Genomic DNA, 20059 nt, shown 5'->3' on the forward strand with positions numbered 1-20059 from the left:
TAAACACATAAAATCACTTTTCCTTGAAGCAAACAAGAAAAACCCTATGGGAAAGACCCAGTGGTGGAATTCCAGATCCCTCAGCAAATGGCAAGGAGACGGTTGGGCAGGGTGAGAAATGCATGCTTGGTGCCCACTGTGGAGGCTTAGTCTGTATCCAGGGCACACAGGAGAAGGCTCAGTTTTCCTCTTCCCTTCACACCAGACACTTCTACAAGAGTCCAAGCCAGCGTGTGGCTCAGGACTCTGGGGTGCGAGTGGAGCCTCCTGGACCTGGCTGGTCTAGATTTGAATGAACTCAATGGAAGAGAGCAAAGATGGGAATGAATTGTCATGATCCTGGGCAGGAGGAGGCTGGATGAGCAGAATAGAAGCTGAGAGGTGCCAGGGGTGGGGGTGGGGGGTTCTGGAAGAGAGGATAGAGTCTTTTATCAGCCAAAACTCCTTTGGTTTCACGTGAGAGGAAATCCAACCCTAACCAGTTTAAAGCACCAGGAGATGTAACTGCAAAGTATGTAAATGGTTCAGCTTCAGGTGTCATTCAATCCAGGAGCTCAAATTATATCACTTAGCAGCTGACTTCTCTCCTCTGCCTCCTTCCTGGCCTTGTCCCAGGGTGCTACAACCCCGCCTCCAGCAGCTTCAGACTCTTGGTAGCAAAATGGCTGCCCAAGCTCCAGACCTCATTGGAGTGTGTCTGAAGTGCCTGTAGCTCACTAACAAGCCCTAGCTCTCACTCTCATTGGCTTGAATTAGGTCTTGTGCTGAGCCTTGAACCTATCACCAAGGCCAGGGTTGGGAATATTCTGATTCGCTCACATGAATCCCACAATCGGGATCTGAGGGTTGGCTACATCCCACCCAAACCCCAGGACGGAGGAGGAAGAGAGGGCTTCCCTCATGCAGGGAGGGTGGTGGGTGTGGGTGGAGAGAGATGAGTGTCCATACGAGCGTCTGCAGTTGGTGGAAGAGTCTGCACCAGGTTAACTCTGCTCCCCAGTGGTACGGGCAGGAAACCGTCCCCATGAGTGTGCAGATGTCCCAGATCCCAATAAAAGTCCTGAGCATGGGAGTGGTATTTACGGGAAGCCCCTTCCCAGACAGAGGGCTGGCTTCAGTGCCAGGTCCCCCGCCTAGCAGAGCTGTGGTGGCAGGAGCTGGTAACACACCCAGCTGGGCGTGGCTGTGGGGAAACCCCCTCCACAGGTGGTCTACCTCAGCAAGATCTTTGTCACACTTGAGGGAGCTACAAACAGGTAATGCTTGGCTTCCGCAGGCCTGTGTTATGAAAAGCTTGAGTTACAAAACGCTCTGGCTATTAAAAACCTGCTACTGACTTTAACAGCAATAAAATATCTGCTGTTTATGAGTAATTAGCCACTTCTGAAAAAGAGCTCTATTCCTTTAAATTTATGGGGTGCCTTGATTTATGCATTTCATGGGGGGATGTCATGTTACATCACATCAGCTTGATGTAATCTGATGCAAATCGAACACATGAACGAGCGAATGGAAACATTCTCTCCTGCCTCCTGAAGAGTGTTTCTAAATGGAAGCATTTTGGGCCCCACTCCACCTTTGCTCTTCTTGCTTTCTCAGGAAAGACGTGGGGGGATCCTGAACTTCTGCAGTCCTGGGTGCCGCTGGCTGCAGCCTCTGACCGCCCTGCATGTGCCTCCTGGGAGGATCTCACATCCCTGAGGGGGGCAGAGACTCAGCAGCAGCTGGTTCATGAGCTTCACGCCGGGCTCCAGGCTAACAGACTTCCTTATTGTGAGGACCCCAAGGTGGGTCAATACACACAGGACATGATATAATCAAGAGTCTAATTTTATATTATCTGATTGGAGAAGGAATTATGAACAAAAAGAGAGATTGGTGAATTTGGGGTCTGGTGGCGGAAGCTATATTGTTGAAGTCTTTTGGTAGCTGCTGGCCCCCATTTGGCTGCTGAGGGGGTAGAGGCAAGGACATTCCAGAATTTGTTGGTTACACTATACATCTATTTAGTTGTGCATTATTTTTTCTTTCATCCACCCAGCCAGCCAGCCAACCAGCCAGCCAGCCAGCCAGCATTTACTTAGCTTCTGCTAAATTTCTTGAGTGTTTAGGAGGTAACCAAGGGCAGTAAGATACAGACACATATCTACTAATTTGCTATGTAACTTTAGGGGGGTCATCACCTATCTTCTGTCCTCAGTTTACCTATCTATAAAATGGGCACATCAGGCTGAGTGACCAGGAGCTAGATGATCTCTGCGGTTTCTCCAGCTTTGCCACCCTACTACTGTCTATGCATCTCTTCCCTCTAAAAGCATGCCTGTGAAAAGAGCGAAGGGATGCACAAATCTCATTCATGGAGTGGAGATGTGCTCCCCAAGCAATCGAGGAGAAGGTGGAGGAGAGTGGTGGGAAGTGAGATTGGATGGGGGCTGGAGTGGCCATTCAGTGGAAATCTTCGGCCTGGACTCTTATTTGTGGCACAGGGAAAACAGTGCCGTTTGATCTTTGCCTACTGTACTTAAGTGGAGATAGCCCATGGGGTCAGGAGAGAGCAGGTAGACACAGGCTGGCATCAGGCTTGGGTCCATGGTCCCCCAGTAAGTGGAGCTGGTTGGCTGGGTCCAGCTGTACCTGCTGTACACAAGCGGCTGCCCAGCAGCCTGGCTTCCTTGGCAGAACTCGGCTGCTCTATAACAGGTTCCTCTGGGTAGAGCAGAAAGTGTGAGCTTCGTCTTCAACTCCAGCCGTTCTCTGTGGTTGGTGAATAGTGCAGGTAGAGGGCTTGGCTGGGAGGTCCTTTCCCTGTCAGGTGGGCCACAGCAGCGTAAATGAGGACGCAGGAGGAGAGACAGTAGCCGAGGGTAGTGGCCAGCCTGGCCACCTCCTTGGTTGACACATGGGAAGCTGTGATTCCAAGAGGGGCCAGGGCCCTCCAGGTCAGGAGCTGTCTGGGCTGGGATGCAGGTGTGGTCCCAGGCAGTGGAGGGGGTGGTGACCCTGTCCTAACAGGCAGGATGGGCTGTTGTCTGGGGTGCCCAGCCCTGCTGCACGGCAGGTGCCCGCTGGGAGAGCAGGCCAGTGCCCCTGCCCTGGGGGAGTCATGCACACACACACCCCCACACCCCCCAGGCCTGCTGTGTGAGCACGGTTCTAGGTGTGGGAAGGCTGCTCCGTGAGGTGCATGTTACCGAGAGGAGGCATTCTGTTCTGCTCTAGTTGGCCCCTTCACTCCTGACTGTGGGGTGATGGGATCTTGGGGTCGGGGAGAGAGGTGTCAGCAGAGATTCAGAGTGGAGGAGGCCCAGGGAAGAGTGGTAGTGACCTCCAGACAATAGTCCTGCCTCGAGGGAGATGTGGTCGTTGCCCTCAGAAGCCTCCTGGTCTCCTGACCCTTTTGTGAGTGAAGAGTACACAGATGTTATCATAATCTCTGTGGCTGACGTTTTGGGTCCATCTGCCCCTTTGATGGTGAACAGTCTGAGCCTTCCCTGCAGAGCCTGGCACAGTACCTGGCATACAGTGGGAAGTCGGGAAATGCCGATGAATGAATGGATGGCTGGATGAATGTTTGCATGAGCAGGTATGAATATACTAAATAGGCAGAGCAGTCGAAAGGAATGTGGGTTTACAGAGGGCAGGATGAGGGGCCTGGAGTCCATTCACAGAATCTGTAGCTGCATGTTATGTGCAAAGCCTTCGGTTTGGGTCAGATATGGGTCCCTGGAGGTCCCAGACAGGGTGGTGGGGGTGAAACAGGGACCCAGATAATCCACCATGAGACGGAGTGGGATTAGTTCTTCGTGGACGGTGTGAAGGGTGGTGTTGGGGGTGGCTGCATAGACAGTGACATTTGACATAAGTCTTCACGGAGCAAACTTCTCACCTGGCTTGTGCCCTGAGGAGTGGAGAGCGTGGACTGCCCTGGTGGCCCAGAAGTGGCCTGTGGTCTCTTTCTCCCCTGGGTCCCCTTCTCTCCTCAAGGAGAGATGCTGTGCTCCAGGCCTGCAGCATTTGTTGCTTGGTCTGTTCATTCATTCATTCATTCATTCATTTCTTATACATTTGGCAAATATTAATTGAGTGCATCCTCTGTGCCTGGCTCTGTGCCAGCACTGGGGACACCCCATGAAGCTGATGGTCATGGTCGTCACCCTCATGGAGCTTCTGGTCAAGTACACAGACAGAGCCAACCAAGTGTGAAAGCCACTGTGAGGGGAAGGAGTCAACCAGGAGGAGCCCTATGGAGACCAGACACAAGGGTTCTGCCCTGCTCCTGGGGAATCAAGGAGGGCCTCCTGGGAGAGGTGGCATTTAATCTCCCAGCAGAGGACAGGGCACAGGGAACAAGTGGAGACTGCAGGGGGAGAGTACCAGACAGAGGGAATGAGATGCACAAAAGGGCAGCAAGGCCACTCATCTGCTTGCCCAGAAAAGGGAGTCCTGTCTCCCAGTCCTGACAGGTTTGCACAAGAGCTGGCAGAGGGTGCTCCCTCCTTAGGTGTGAACTGTTGGAAATTCATGTCTGTCCCTGGAGTCCATCTGCACATGGTGGTGACACCCATTGCTGGGACAGCAGCCCGTCTCCACCAGTACGTGTTCTTGCCCCCTTGGTCAGAAGCTCATGGACCAGCCTTACCTCCTCCCCCAGGAGTCTGGCCCAGCAGAGGCCAGGCCAGGCCAGCCTGGTGACCTGCACGGGAGCTGGAGATGCTGAACTGGGGATTCGAAAGGCCACAAAGAACTGAGGCCCTGGCTTGGTCCTGGCTGGGCCCCATCTGTTGGCTTGAGCCCCGTAGTTGCAGGCAGCAGAGCCCCACTGGTGCACCTGGATTTTTGCTCAGTAATGATTGTGTGTACTTAGGAGATGATGTGTGTCTGAGCTTATGTCTTCGACAGGTGCCCCTGTGAACAAATCTCCCTGGACCGGCTTCTATGAATATTTCAGTCAGGCCCTCTTTGATCACTCTTGCATATGTGCATTTTACATTATATTTAGTTTTGCACTGAATCAAATCTGAGGCTTCTGTGAAATGAAAATAAACTGTTCGTTACGATATCATAGTCCAGAAGGGCTCAGACGTAAACGGCTTTAATCAGGGGTGAAAGGGCGGTGAGCTGTAGCTGAGCACCCTGCCCTCTGCGGGGCGTCCTGGGGGTCTAGGACCCCTGTTTTGTTCTAGCGCAGCAGCTCTGTGCTGAGGCTGAGCAGGAAGCCAAGGCAGGTTAATAGGGGATTAAATATCTAACTCCTTGTCATGACAAAGTCTGTTTAAAAAGGAAAAGAGAAAGCCAGCGAGAGAAATAATCAATACACTTCATGACAACTGCTGGTATCTTTCTCAGTTTTGTGATATCATTTTAAAGGTAGGGCAGTCACTAAAAGATTATATATATATATAGTTTTTGTTGCTTTCCCTGATGGGGTGGACACAGTTCAGATAAATCAATTACAGCAGATTAGGGGATCACTTCCTTCCCAAATCATCCCATCTGGGAGAAATGGAAACACCACTTGATGGCTTGGATTCTAGGGGGAGAGGCCTGGGCTATGGCTCACAAAATGATGTCCATTTTTGTGATACTCTGAGCCACCTTCCTCCCCTGCACTGTGATCATCACAAGCTTAGAGGACAGCTTTTGGTAGGATTGGGTCCTCCAGGAGCTACAGACAGGGGGCTGATAAGATGCCTGCTCTCACAAAGCCCCAGCACAGGAGGAGAGAAAACGTGACCTCTGATAGCCCTGCAATAAGGCACCAGGAATGTCTTAAGTTCCAGAGGAACTGCATGGGAGCTCTGGGGACTGAGTGATCACCTCCAGCCTGGAGCAAATCCAGGAAGGCTTCCTGGAGCAGGCAACACCATGAAGGATCATGGAGGGTAGATTTGGGCTGCCACCTTTGGAGAGGCTGGGGTGGGCTGCCAGGATTTGTGGAGTGGTCCTTCTTCCACTTTTTTGCTGTTACAAAGAGGAAGAGGGGAGACCAATGCCTTCTTCCAAACTCTAAGTGCCCTCTTCCGTTTCATGCATGGGGAACCCTCCCTGTTTGGTTTGTGAGGCCCTCACATGTTTGGTTTGTGGTCCAGGAGTTTACTTTCACTTTTTATTTTTCTCCACCTCCTCTGATCCACACTCCGTAGAAAACTGCTCATGTGTCACAGCAGCACTGTGAGGCATACGTGCTATGTGACAACTCCGGTGGGGGCTTCTTGAGCCCCTGTTTTGCCCCAAATATTAACTCCATGCTCCACAGATTGACATTGAAGTCTGTGCTTGGCCACACCTTCTCCCATCTTCCCCTGGAACATTCTGTGCTGAGTCCCCATTTTGCACAAGCTCACCCCTCTGTCCCACACACCCTTCCTCCTCTTCTCTGCCTTGTTCCAGGCTCTTTCCAGCCATTATCCTCACTGGTCTTCCTTCCCTTCTCTCCCCTGCACCCCTTAGTCACCGCACCCAGCCCACAGCACGTTGTAGAGTCCTCCGTTTCAGCACTGGATTCTGCCTGGTCTGTGGTCTCCCTGAGTCCATCTGTTTCCCTTCCCTGAGTCAGCTTCAAAGGCAAGGACCTGGTCTTGCTTGTATATCTCTAGATCGGCCATACTTCTTGCCAGATGTAGGTATTCAAAAGTGTTACTGAATGATGTGAGGCCCACTTTACAGATGCAGCGAGAAAGTTGGCAATGAATGAGTTTTTATTAACCACTTTCATGTGCCTCGGTTGTGCCTTGGTTATGTCCTTCAGCTCAGCACTTACTCCACTGAAGGTCCTTTCTGGATCCCAAAGGCTGCTGTGGTTGGCTTCTGAGAAAGTTTATGGCACAGGGTATATTCCTCTGTAATTTAAATGCCATGTTCCCTCTCCTAGAAACCCATTTGCCTTCTCAAAATCCTGTGAAGCGTGTAGGACAGTTAATGCCAGTCCATTTTAGAGAAAAAGAAACTGAGGCTCAGGCAGGTGCCCAAGGTCAAACAGATGTCAGTGGAAGAGACAGCAATTGGATGCACATTAGTGGTCCTTCCAGTGCCTTCTCTCCTCTTACTCCAGTCTAGTTGGGGGAATAACCCACCTGACACAGGACAGGAGCATGTGGAATAAAATATCCGCCCCTACGGATGTTAAGAAAACAAGGTGATATAACTAAATGTTTCTGTGACCTTCCCCCCAACCAGCGATTGAGAGACACGGCGTTTCTAGCCCCACAGTGCCCTCCGGCACCCACCCCATCATGCCAGCCCCCGGGGGTGCTTTCTCTGGACTGTACTGTCTGTTTCCACTTCCAGACAAACAAGGTTGTGAGGGCTCTGGCTCCTTTGAGCTTTCCCATAAGCTGAAGCTTCCTTTGTTTCCACACGTTTTGCAAATGAAGGAGGTGGCATCTGTCAGCATCCAGCCCAGCAAGACTGAACATGGTGTGGACATCAAGGGGGCAGCCTTCCCCTGCAGCGGGTACTGCTTGGGCTCTGGAGTCAGGCTTCCCAGCTATGTGACCTTGTGGGGCTTAAATATTCTGAGCCTCAGTTTCCTCATTTTTAGTATTGGGCTAGTATGGTACCTACCATCCGAGGTTGTGTGAGGATAAATGAGATGATAGTTGTGAAGTAAGTACCCAGCACAGTGCTGGTGCACGATGCTGCCGTGAAGAGGAGGAAGATGCTGAATATGAGGAAGATGATAAGGATTCTGTGGCTGATGTAGGTGGTGATGATGTTGAGGGCTGAGGTGAAGATGGCGATGATGACAATTATTATTGTTGTTATTATTTTTATTTTTTTGAGAGTCCACACTGCCTGACAAGTCCACAATCTTAACAACTACTCCACATGAGGTTGTTCTAATTCCATCCCCTGTTTGCCTGGCTTTGTGTGAGGTGGGCAGATAGTGAGCCAGGAACTCAGACCAGAAGTCTGCTTTACCCCGAGTCGAGGACCAGGAGAACTCTTTGTGGACGTTTTTCCTTTCCCATCTGATGTGCTCATTGTCTGTCTTCAGTTCTGGGCCAGCTCCAACCTTTCCAAAAGCCAACACGTTGGAGAGACCTCTTTGCCTTTGAGAAGTTTGAAATCATCCAAAGTCTTCAAAGAGAGGATACTTTTTTATTCTCTTTTCTTCTTTTAAGTCCTCCAACTCTTGTCCCAACAATACGGAAGCTGCCTGGGGTTTCAGGGGCACCATGTGCAAAGCCAGCCCAGCTGAGTTCCACTCTCCTTTAGAGGCAGAGACCACCCTGACTTTTTGGCCAACATTCCACCCAAAAGGGGAGGTTGGGGTGTTTGACCATACTCTCCAACTTGACTCTCCTGGTTACACAGTTGCCATACTCCGCAGCCCTATTCGAATATCATATTTTCATTAATAAATTCAGCAAGGATTTAACTGTTTCTGGTCCTGTCTCATAGCGTTGTCTACACATCAGTCAAAACGGAACAGGTCACCCGTGCTGCCCTCCTGTTTATCTATTAATCATCTGATAAATAAACCGCTCAGCATCCTGCCCACTTCAGTAATGTTTGTGATGTAATTTGTTTGGATGCCCAAATGTCACCAGCGTTGATTGTAAGAGACGAAAAAATGTACTTGCTCAGCATAGGAAGCTCTAGGCCAAAATGTAAGCATGAAATCTCGGGTTTATTTTTGTAATAATGTTTACAGCTGTTTAATGACCCTGAAAAGGTTCAGTAGTCTGGTGTTCTATATTTCAGAACAGGAGCATATTACGCTTATAACAACCTTGGTTAAACAGTTTGAGCTACAACAATGGGAAAAATGGTATTTAATAAGAAGCCATTGTATTCTAAGTGAAGTTGTCTTAATTACTGCTTACCCTAAGTGTAAGAAAGCAAGGTGGGTTGTAGGGAAGGGCCAAGAGTCATTTGCGCCCCCAGGAAACAGGTCCACCTACTGCCAGAATTGCATTCTGTGATACGATTTTGGGGTAAAACCCACAGTGGTGTTTGCAGCCCTTGCTGTGAACCTAAGCCCCACCCCTTGCACAGCGACTGGGGGCTTTGGGGCTCCTGCAAGTTTTCTGAGGCAGCGCCTTTACCCCGTTGATAAAAAAGGGAATATTTAGTTGTGCTTGGCTAGACAACAATATTTGATATTTTAAAATCCAGTTGAAATGGTTATTTTGAAAGTCATTTTATTTCCTAACTATTCTTTTTCATGGTATAAGGATAAAACTCCTTCATGCAACTTACTGGCAAGATCTATATTTTTTGGGCTATTCATAAGATTACTCTTTTTTTTCTGTGCTAGCAAAATGAAACTGTGTTTTTGTGTAAAATTTATTTAGACTCGTAGCAGCTGGCATTTCTGGTGTCCTGATAGTTTCAAATTTCATTTTGAGTGAAGGATACAATTAGGTTCTCTATTGGAAGAGTTAAGTGAAAACTTTTGTCATTGATATCACAGGAAATAAATAGTCTTGAAGGCAGAAATGCAAAATCAAAATAACCATTAGCACCATCAAAGGCAGCTGAATGGCTCACTGTACCTGCAGTGATGGGGGTGAGGAGACAGAATGTATTTTGATAATGTGCGTCCAATGGCGGGTTTCATGTGCTGAGAATACCCTCTTCATGAAATGTGGAATTGCACAGCTCAAGGAGAAACCCTCTACCCTTCAGAAGCTTTCAGCTGGGGCCCCTGCCTGTGTTCAGAGGTAGGCCCACACATTTGCACGGTGAGGAATGCCATGGCGGCCAGGACTCGGGCCCAAGCCTGGGTCTTCCTCAATATTGACAGTAGGGTTGAGTGCCCCGGTGCCCCACCATGACCCTAGGCTCAGGAAAGATCAGGACTACGGTGGGATGTGTAGTGTTTCTATGTTGGAGGGATGACGCACCAGATTTGACAGTTCACAGTGTCCCCTGTCCAGTCTCAGTAAGGACGTCCAGCTGCCTCTTCACAGTTTGGAAAATTACAAATGCATTTGTTCCTTCCATCAGTTAGCCAGGGCTTATTGATCTTCCTGCTATGCTTTGGGCTGGGGCCATGAGCTGAAGGCCGAGTGAGCTGTTCTCAGTGTTTAGTAGTTTGTTTACTTGCTTTTGATTGTGCTGAGGGTTTTCCTACCTAAGTGAGAGGGTTAGATGAGTTATTGTATAGGTTCCTCAGAAGGTCCCCGCTGCCCGCTGGCCTTAAGCCCCGGGTCATGGCCCACCCTGTGCTGGCTCCTGGTTTCTTAATGTGCATCCTTTACCTGCTGGAATACAGGGTGATGGCTCCAGAGCCAGCGCTGGGGAATGAAGGATGGGCTGGGTACTCGGAATAAAGTGCTCCCAGGTATTAGTGACCATTTGGGGCAGTGCTGCGTGTGGGTATGTATGTCTGTCCCGTTTGTCAGGACAGGCGAGTGTCCTGTGGCAGGTGGCCCTGCCAGGGACACTGAAACACATTCGCCGCAGGCCTGTGAGGAAGCAGCGTGGTCCCAAAGAGAAGGCGTTCTCCCTGTGCTTGCTCTGGGAGGGCTGGGGAAAAGGAGTAATGTCACCTTCCATCAGAACGCTGAGCCCCCCTCAGGCAGCCCCACCTCCCAGCCCCTGAGCTCTTAGGGCTGCAGTTGGATCCAATCCCTTAACAGTAGGACAAGTGATCCCTTCGTTTCCCAGGGTACACATTTGTATTCCTTGCTAGAGGAATTCCACTTAGGGAATTGCTGCCCCTCCCCCAACATGGTCATACTCTGCGTGTGCGCGCACACACGCGCACACACACACACACACACACACACACACACACACACACCTCTATATACCTCGTCTGCCATGGTTTCTTCTTTTTCTAAACTTTGGATTCAGTCTCTCTGGGGTCTTTTCATCGCTTCTCTGTTACTGGTGGCCTTGCCTGCACTGGCCCCTTGAACCCAGAGGCCCTTGAGGGCAGCTACATGGAAGGCCCCGGGCAAGTATTTACTGAATGACTGAGATAAGGGGTAAATGAATTCCGGAGGAATTAAGTGTCAAGCCTGGAGAAATTGGGGCCGACCCAGGTTTTGCGAGTCCCAAGCCGGGCCTGGGGCCAGCTCGTCCTGCCTCGGCTGCTTTGGCCCAGGGACAGCACACCAATTACCCCTTGCTCTTTCCAGGAACTCACACTCCCCTTCCTTGCTCCGAGTCTAGCAGCTGGCATTGGTTATGACTGACCCACGGCAGCACCTGCACCTACTCGTAGAATCACAGGGTGTCAGGTCTCACAGAGCTTTCTGAGATGATCTCCAGGCGTGGCCCTGCCTCTCTGTGGGGCTCGGCACAGGCTTTGCTGGGGCTCATTAGAGGGGCTGAGGGCCGTAATCCTCAGAGCATCTTCTGGTGAGCTGGCTAGCTCTACTGAAATTCTGGGTTCCCCCACGGATCCCAGGATAGATGATCAAGTTCTGAAGGGGTTGATTGCTCTCTGTCTCCTAGTGCCAGCAGCTGGGCCATCAGAAGTGGTCCAAGCCCAGATGGCCACCGTGGGTACGTATAGTTGAAAGAGCTGGTGTCGGGGTGTGGCTCTCCCTTGGCTGTTTCTGGACCCCCAGGTTCTGGGTGGGAGCCCAAGACCCTTCTGACTCTGACAGATTCGGATTGTTGGGTGTTCAAGGACTTCTGCAAAAGCTGAATTTGAATCCCATGAAGTTGGGGTGAAAGTGGTTCTACTACAGGTTAGCCTTCTTTTATGGGCTGTGTTTATAGGGTCTGTTCACTCATCCATTCAGTTAGAACGTCCTGAACCTACAATGAGCCAGCTCTGCTCTAGGCCCTGACGCTTTATCTGTGACCAAGGCAGACATGAGCCTGCCCGCATGGAAGCAAAGCACATCTGTAAAAGGGTCAACAAGAAAACTGCCCCAGTGGTAAGTCCCATGAAGAAGAAAGTAAGGTGATGGTGTAGAGAGAGGCTGCGGGGATCAAGTTTTCTGTGACAAGGTGGACATGGAGGGCCTTTGTGAGAAGGGGATATGTGAGTTGAGACCTGCTTGGGGGGAAGGAGCCACCTGTGCCTTTGCACATTCTCGAACTTGCTGAGTTCAACAATGGCACCTGAAGACCGGTGGCTTAAAGGGGGTTAAAAAAAGCTTTGTTGACTCTGAAAAAAAATTTTTTGAGCATAATAAAAGAATTCCATATCCAAACCTAACTTGAAAACACCCCATGTTCATTATTTGACAAGTTGAGCTGTTGTTACCTGCACGGCGTGACTGGGTGGGGGGTGGTCTTCAACTTGATGCGGCGCATCCAACCTGATTTGCAGTCTTGCTGTATTTGCACATTCAGCTTCCTCTCCCTCCTGCCGAACTGGCGTCAGCTCAGCAGCAGTAACCTGAAAATAGCCCATCTTCCTGGATTCATGTCTTCTGAGCTGGCCAACCGGGCAGCCTTTGGAAGTGGGCCATCCATGTTGGCTTTGGACTTTCCAAACTTCCTCAGAGCTCTTGGGTGGAATTCTGAGCGCTCCCAAGTGGCTTCAGGGTCATGATCCATGTTTGCTCAGGAGAGGAGCCAGTGCAGCTGGATGGGGCTTGAAGGTGGAGAAACAGCTCTAGACAGGGCCCTTCCAGGCCCCAGTCCTGCCCCAGCAACTTCTCACACTGGGCCTGCTCCTCCCCGCTGGTCAGCGGGTGCCATGAGTGCTGGGGCTGGACAGTCTTGTCGTCCACCAGTGCGTCTTCAGTGCCAAGGACAGGACCTGGCACACAGTGGAAACTCAGCAACTTTGTTGAATGAATGTAAGAATCTCCATGAGAAATTACTCCTTTCTGACCAGGCTCCAAAGTGGTTTCCTTTTTTTTTTTTTTTTAAGTATAGACTGCCACCAGAAAAAAAAAAGAAAAGATGGAAATTGGAAACATTATTTTACTGCAAGTGACCGTGTGCCTGTATGTGTGTGTGAGTGTGTATAGTTGTTCATGGACAGTCAGCCCTGCACCATGGTTGCAGTTTCTCTCACTCCTGAAAATAAACATCATGTCTTTTTCTTCTCCTCTCTTGCAAGACAGACTCACAGCCTCTGTCTTCTTGCCAAGGAAGTCAGGTCTCCCATCGGAGACCCTCCATCCACGCATGGTCTGCCTGGCAGGAAGCCCAACAGGCAGCAGACCCCACCGGGGCTGAATGTGCTTCCTCCACAGTTGAGCTCTGTCCCCACAGGTCCCCCTGAGGAATCGCTTGGCCCAGCAATCAGTCCTGGCTGGGGTTAAGCGGTACTCCTGGACCACCTGGCTGGCCAACGCATCTAAACATTGGGATACAAAGGGGATGGATGTGCAATAACTGTTCCAGTGGCAGGAAACAAATTTGGACTCCTTCAAGTGGAAGGCAGATTTAGAAATAGAAGGAGCCCAGGCGTGGATTCATTGCTTGTCAGAGTTGAGCTCCCCACATGCTCTGATGTGGAGGGAGCTGTTCCCTCTGCCCCACCCCCGAATGCCCTGGCTTCAGCCATTCTGCACAGGCTGGAGAGGGGCAGAGAGGACTATTAAAGCCAATTATGCAGACCAGCTTTGAGTGTTAGTGTTTAACAAACAGCTTTGAGTTCTAATTTTCTGCAAAACACATACTGCAGGTACAATTTGTACTCATTACTGTATATTGGGAAAGTTATTAAAAACACTCAAACTTGGTTGAGACTTCCTATGGCATCGTCCCTGGATTTTAATTGGTTTTTATCTAGTTCTATAAAAGATCTCTTTAAGCCCAATCACAGTCCCTGCCGCAGATATCATGCCAGTTGAAGGACAGGGAAAGCGCGCTCTGTGATGTAAGTCCTTACCCCCTACCCAAATTTGAGCAGTCTCAACAATCCACTAAAATTCCATCACGAGGTAATTTATACTTCTTTTGATGGGCACAGTTACCAAACGACAAAATAACAGTGTTTCGTAACATAAGGGTTAAATCTTAATCTCTGAGGTTTGCAAAGCCGCTACTTGCAGTCTCCTTAAAATTTAATATACCTCGTTAATGCTTCCTTGCAAACACTGAAGGATTTTTATGATTATAATCATGTGTTACAGCACCTAGTACTGTTTCTAAGCAGCATACTAATCAGCTTAATGAGATATTACTGCACTTTTTGTTGACTAAAGCAAAATCCCTTTTATTGTTCTAAAGCCTGTCCTTTACTTTATTTTTTCCCCAAACATTATCTTGTTTTATTATGTACCAGTAAATATCGTGCCACTGGGTTGGATTTTTTTTTTTTTTTTTTTTTTTTTTTTTGCCAAATCATAAAATAATCTCTTTCATCTCAGACTGGCGAACATATCGAATATAGTAACCAGAAACAAAAGTTCCAAGTGAGTCAGTTTGGTCTTGCAGTTAAAGCCATTCTGCTCTATGGCAAACTTTGAACTGGACCAACAGGTGCAGGTGCTACAAGGGGGGAGAGGAGGAAAAGTTTAACACGTAGACCCTTGATTTGTTATTAGGTGTTGAAAGTGGTAAAACATTAATAATTTAAATGTGAATGAATAATTGCAGTCTGTAAATAGAAAATACAAGGAAGACGATCTATCGCCAAAACAAATTGGAGGAGCAGTGCCATATTGCATAATTGGCATTTAATAATTCATTTTTTTATTATTGTTTTTTGACTATAATTCCTTAGCATTATTCTGTGTAGGTAAGGCATGAAATGCAAATTCCCCACCAGCTGATGCTGTTGATTCGCTGCGCCACGGTACCTGGCACAGATCTGAACTCTCTTTTTATTTTTAGGGATGGAAGAAGCCAGTCTGTGCCTTGGAGTGTCCTCGGCGGCGCCGGAAGCTGAGCCCCATCTGAGCAGCCCCGTCCTCAACGGCCAGTATGCCATGAGTCAGAAGTTGCACCAGATCACCTCCCAGCTCAGCCATGCTTTCCCTGAGCTGCATCCACGGCCCAACCCAGAGGAGAAGACCCCGGTTCCCCTCGACGAGAAGGCCCACGTGCCCATGAGTGGCCAGCCCATGGGCAGTCAGATGGCGCTCCTGGCCAACCAGCTGGGCCGGGATGTGGACACCAGCCTCAATGGGCGGGTGGACCTGCAGCAGTTCCTCAACGGGCAGAACCTGGGCATCATGTCCCAGATGAGCGATATCGAGGACGACGCCCGCAAAAACCGCAAGTACCCGTGCCCTTTGTGCGGCAAACGTTTCCGCTTCAACAGCATCCTCTCCCTGCACATGCGCACTCACACCGGCGAGAAGCCCTTCAAGTGCCCGTACTGCGACCACCGGGCGGCACAGAAAGGGAACCTCAAGATTCACCTGCGGACCCACAAGCTGGGCAACCTGGGGAAGGGGCGCGGGCGGGTGCGCGAGGAGAACCGCCTGCTGCACGAGCTGGAGGAGAGGGCCATCCTGCGGGACAAGCAGATGAAGAGCAGCCTGCTGCAGCCCCGGCCGGACTTGAAGCCCCTGCCGCACGCCCAGCACACCCCGCTGGCCGCCTGCAACCTGGCCCTGCCCACCAACCACAGCGTGCCCGACGTGGCCAACCCGGTGCCCTCGCCCAAGCCGGCCAGTGTGCAGGAGGACTCAGCGACCCCCGCTGCTGGCTTCCGCTGCACCTTCTGCAAGGGCAAGTTCAAGAAGAGGGAGGAGCTGGACCGCCACATCCGCATCCTACACAAGCCCTACAAGTGCACGCTGTGCGACTTCGCTGCCTCGCAAGAGGAGGAGCTCATCAGCCACGTGGAGAAGGCCCACATCACGGCTGAGTCGGCCCAGGGCCAGGGCCCCAACGGCGGCGGGGAGCAGTCGGCCAACGAGTTCCGCTGTGAGGTTTGCGGACAGGTGTTCAGCCAGGCGTGGTTCCTGAAGGGCCACATGCGGAAGCACAAAGACTCCTTCGAGCACTGCTGCCAGATCTGCGGCCGGCGCTTCAAAGAGCCCTGGTTCCTGAAGAACCACATGAAGGTCCACCTCAACAAGCTGTCAGTGAAGAACAAGTCCCCTAGCGACGCCGAGGTGCCTGTGCCCATGGGCAGCATGTCCCAAGAGGCCCACGCCAACCTGTACTCCAGGTACCTCTCCTGCCTGCAGAGCGGCTCATTCATGGCTGCCGACAAAGCCAGCCTGAGCGAGCCCAGCCAGCTCTACGGCAAAGGCGAGATGCCCGTGAAGGAGAAGGAGGTTGTGGGGAAGCTGCTGACACCCATCTCCAGCATGGCCCATGGCGTCCCCGAGGGTGACAAGCACTCCCTCCTGGGATGCCTCAACCTTGTGCCACCGTTGAAATCCAGCTGCATCGAGCGGTTGCAGGCAGCGGCGAAAGCTGCCGAGATGGACCCCGTGAACAGCTACCAGGCGTGGCAGCTCATGGCCAGGGGCATGGCCATGGAGCACGGCTTCTTGTCTAAAGAGCACCAGCTACAGCGCAACCACGAAGACACCTTGGCGAACGCCGGAGTTCTGTTTGATAAGGAGAAGCGGGAGTACGTGTTAGTGGGAGCAGATGGCTCCAAGCAGAAAATGCCTGCTGATTTGGTTCACAGCACTAAAGCGGGCAATCAGAGAGACCTGCCAAATACGCTCGACCCTTTGGAAGGCAGTCGGGATTTTTTGTCACATGGGCTGCACCAGGCTCTCGAGTACAACCTGCAGGGTCCCGGGAGTCTGAAGGAGAAGCCCACCGAGTGCCCGGACTGTGGCCGTGTGTTCCGCACCTACCACCAGGTGGTCGTGCACTCCCGCGTCCACAAGCGGGACCGCAAGGGCGACGAGGACGGGCTGCACGGGGGCCCCGATGAGCGGCGCGGCTCGGGCAGTGACCAGGAGTCCCAGTCGGTGAGCCGCTCCACCACGCCCGGCTCCTCCAACGTCACTGAGGAGAGCGGGGTCGGAGGCGGGCTCTCGCAGACCGGGAGCGCCCAGGAGGACAGCCCACACCCCTCCTCGCCGTCCTCCTCAGGTAGGTTGCCAGGGGAGATGGGGGAGCGGTGGCTGGCGCAAGGGCCCTCCCTGCCCCGGGGCCTGGTTCTGCACCAGCCTCTGTGGGGAAGGGTCCTCGCTGCCCTTCAGAGTCAGCTCTGAGTTCACCGTGGCTTTGTGCTGTATGTGGACCTTGCCCGTCTGCCCCGCCTCAAGGGAAGGCTATCTTTTCAACTCTTTGACCTTCCCTTGAACACTGGCCACCAGGAAAGTAAGCTGATCCTCCTCCTGTGTGGGGGAGATGGCCGGTTGTTACGTTTGCCAGCTGGGATAGCCTACCCTCCCCTGTGATTACCTGGCCCCATTTCATGCCCTGACCCCCGTCCACCATCACCCCTGGAACCCGGGAGCTGCTGTTTGGCTCCATCCGCGGATGTGAATGTGTAAGTTCAGACCCTCACCATCTCTCCCCCAAGTGTATGCCCATAATTCTGTCATTTGGGCCCCTCACTGCCTCTCCCTAGACCAAACCTCTCTCCGGCCCCCTTTCAAAAGTACAGCTTGGCTCAGGTGCCTCTAACCTGAAGAACCACACCATTCTCCTCTGATGGTTTGGAGAAGCACAGAGGTTTGAAACACAGATGCGCGACTTCATGTCTTAAATTGTACTGTGTTACACGGGCGATACAGCTTTGGGGTCTAAAATAGCAAAGCAGAAAATCTGTCATCAAAATGTCTGTGAAATGCTGAAGCTTCCTGGCCCAGTTTGAGGAAAAAAAAAAAAAAAAAAGAAAGAAAGAAAACAAAAAAACTCACTAGCCTAAGACAGCTAAATTAAAATCACTACCTAACAGCAGGTAAGCTTGTTGCCTTCATATTTCCAAAGCCCCTTACTAATGGACAGTAAATTGAAAGTTATATCTCTAGCCCTTTATAAAGAAAGCATCTCGCTAATACTGTAATCATTCTGCAGCCTAACAACAGAGGAAATCATGCCATAACAAATACCCTGTTACTAATGGCAACATTGATTTCTGCAATCAGCCATTAAGTCTAGAAAATGAAAGACAGTTTGAGGCACCTCAAGGCACTGCATTGCCCACTGTTAAAGATGTGGCAGCACACTGTTGAGGGTAATTTTTTAAAAGTTTTTTTCCCCTTTTCTTTTTTTTTCCCTTCTCAGTTTCAATAAATATTTCAGTATTAGAGGCAATTCACCACCACACTTATTAAGTAGATGCCAGCTTAGTTGTGTTGTTATTGTCATGCTTCAGTATACCCTTCTTCCAGGACAAAATGAGTATTAAAATAAAGTGTGAGTCTGGTGGCTTATTACAAACCAGTAAAGAATTGTTAAGACACATAAATCTGCACTGCACATTCCAAAGATTCCGATAGCACTTAATGCCGCTGCTTAAACACCCATGAAACACACTGTCTCCACCTGGAGCCCTAGCCTTGTTTGCAATTCACTTCAGTGACGCTCTGGAAGAGTTTAATGAGGAACTCCAGCACCACGGAGGGCTAGGCCACACTGCCTGGAGTGACCACCGCCCAAAACTTGCAAGGGAAGGGTTTTCCAGTGTCACTGCCTGACGGCGGGGATTCTGAGATGATCTTTGTGCACCAAGGCAGCAAAGTGCCAGGTGTCCTACTGTCAGGAGGGATTACTTCTGGCCTCCTGTGAGGAGGTCCCCTCTCCCTGCGGAGTGTCATCTCACGGTTTTGGGGATGTGGGACCTTTCTGGGGCAGAAAGCAGAGCGCATACTGGCTTTCCTAAGTTTTTGGAGTGACGTGGAGTTAACACTGACAGATTTTCCTCCCTCTCCCAGCCCTGCCGAAATGAAAAGGTCTCAGCAGAATATTCCGACACCAAATGTTCGGCTCTAATAATGACGTGTTTACCGTGTTTTTCTCACCTTCTGGCCAAGTGATAGCCTCATGCTATTCCTATCTCTGTTGTTTCCATATCTCTAAATACTCAGTTGAAAAAAGCCCATTTTTGCCTAAAAGAACCAACCGGGATTGGGACTCAAAGGAGAATTATACTTGAATTGCGGTTATCTTCTCACTTTTATTTCCCTCATTGAAGTATCGTACAATTGTGAATACAGATTCTTTCATTTCTGGTTGACTTCTTTGTTTTCTTCATATTCAAATTAGACACTTCCATAATTTTCTGACTAAGTAGGAAAATTGATGGCATACCAATATGCAGCCCAAATCAGCCGCACGCCTGGGCCAGTCAGGTTTTCCTGGGATTAGGACCCTTAACCAAATCGGGTTAGTCTTCCCTCCTATTTCAACAAGTCTGACTTGTATAAAGTGTGATTAAAATAAGCATTTAAATAAAAATCTTGACACAATAGGTATTTTATTATTACCTGTTAGAGAGAAACCTGCAAGGTGAAGGGGAGAAAAAAACAATCTTTAAGCCCTTAAGTAAAGAAAGAAGTACTTATTAAGGCTTCTATTAAGAAATAACTGCAAAAACACGGTTTTACAAATTTCTCAGACTGCATAACAATGTCTTAAAACTTAATTTGCATCACTTGATTCTTTTTTTGTTGAAAACTGGGTCAGTAGGGCCTGAGAAACTATTTTTTCAGATCTTAACCAATGAATTCTTCTTTATAAATCGCTGCTCTTAACATGATAGTAGTTCTGAATTCATCATAAAAAACCTTTTTACAGAGAGCCTCTTAGAACAGATCTCCAGAAGAAGGCTTACAATGAGTGGCAGAGACGTCCTTTGTTATCAGATGTAATTCTTTGCAAAGGAGGATTGGAACGGAGTGGCTGTTTAAAAATGTCTTGCTCAGACCGAGACGAAGAAGGGGTCAAGTTTGCAATCAAACAGTTATTGCCGAGATGGGCGACTGTCACTGGCTAGGCTAATGTGGGATGCAGCTGTTTGTTATGTGAGCAAAAGAATGTTTGAATCAGTGAACATGTGAAAATGATTCCAGTGAACCAGAAAATGTGTTTGTTCTTTGGCTCTCCAAACTGCTGAGAACCAAGCTTAAGATCAACTGTGAAAACTAGGACCTTTGACAAATTGAGAGGTCATATTTTCTAACAGAAAATGGACAAGACCAGTCATACAGATCACTTCCCCATCTTTCCCCTTTGTTTTATATTTGTTGTTGTTGTTGATTTGACTTACCAATAATTTCACACCATAGTAGATGTCATTTCTTCCTCCGTGTACGATGCA

At 49.9% G+C, this 20059-nt stretch overlaps 1 protein-coding gene across 4 annotated transcripts in view; it reads left to right on the plus strand.

Annotated features, from left to right (window-relative positions):
• Positions 1–20059, plus strand: part of ZNF536 (zinc finger protein 536) — a 418376-nt gene that overhangs the window by 171904 nt on the left and 226413 nt on the right. For all 4 annotated transcript variants that reach the window (XM_049703338.1, XM_033415005.2, XM_049703340.1 and 1 more), the window contains exon 4: positions 14707–16881. In XM_049703338.1, the coding sequence (XP_049559295.1) occupies positions 14709–16881 (2173 nt within the window). In that variant the 5' untranslated portion in view covers positions 14707–14708. The remainder of the gene's footprint in view (positions 1–14706; positions 16882–20059) is intronic.

The sequence above is a fragment of the Orcinus orca genome, chromosome 20 (genome assembly GCF_937001465.1).
Source record: "Orcinus orca chromosome 20, mOrcOrc1.1, whole genome shotgun sequence".
Taxonomy (NCBI): domain Eukaryota; kingdom Metazoa; phylum Chordata; class Mammalia; order Artiodactyla; family Delphinidae; genus Orcinus; species Orcinus orca.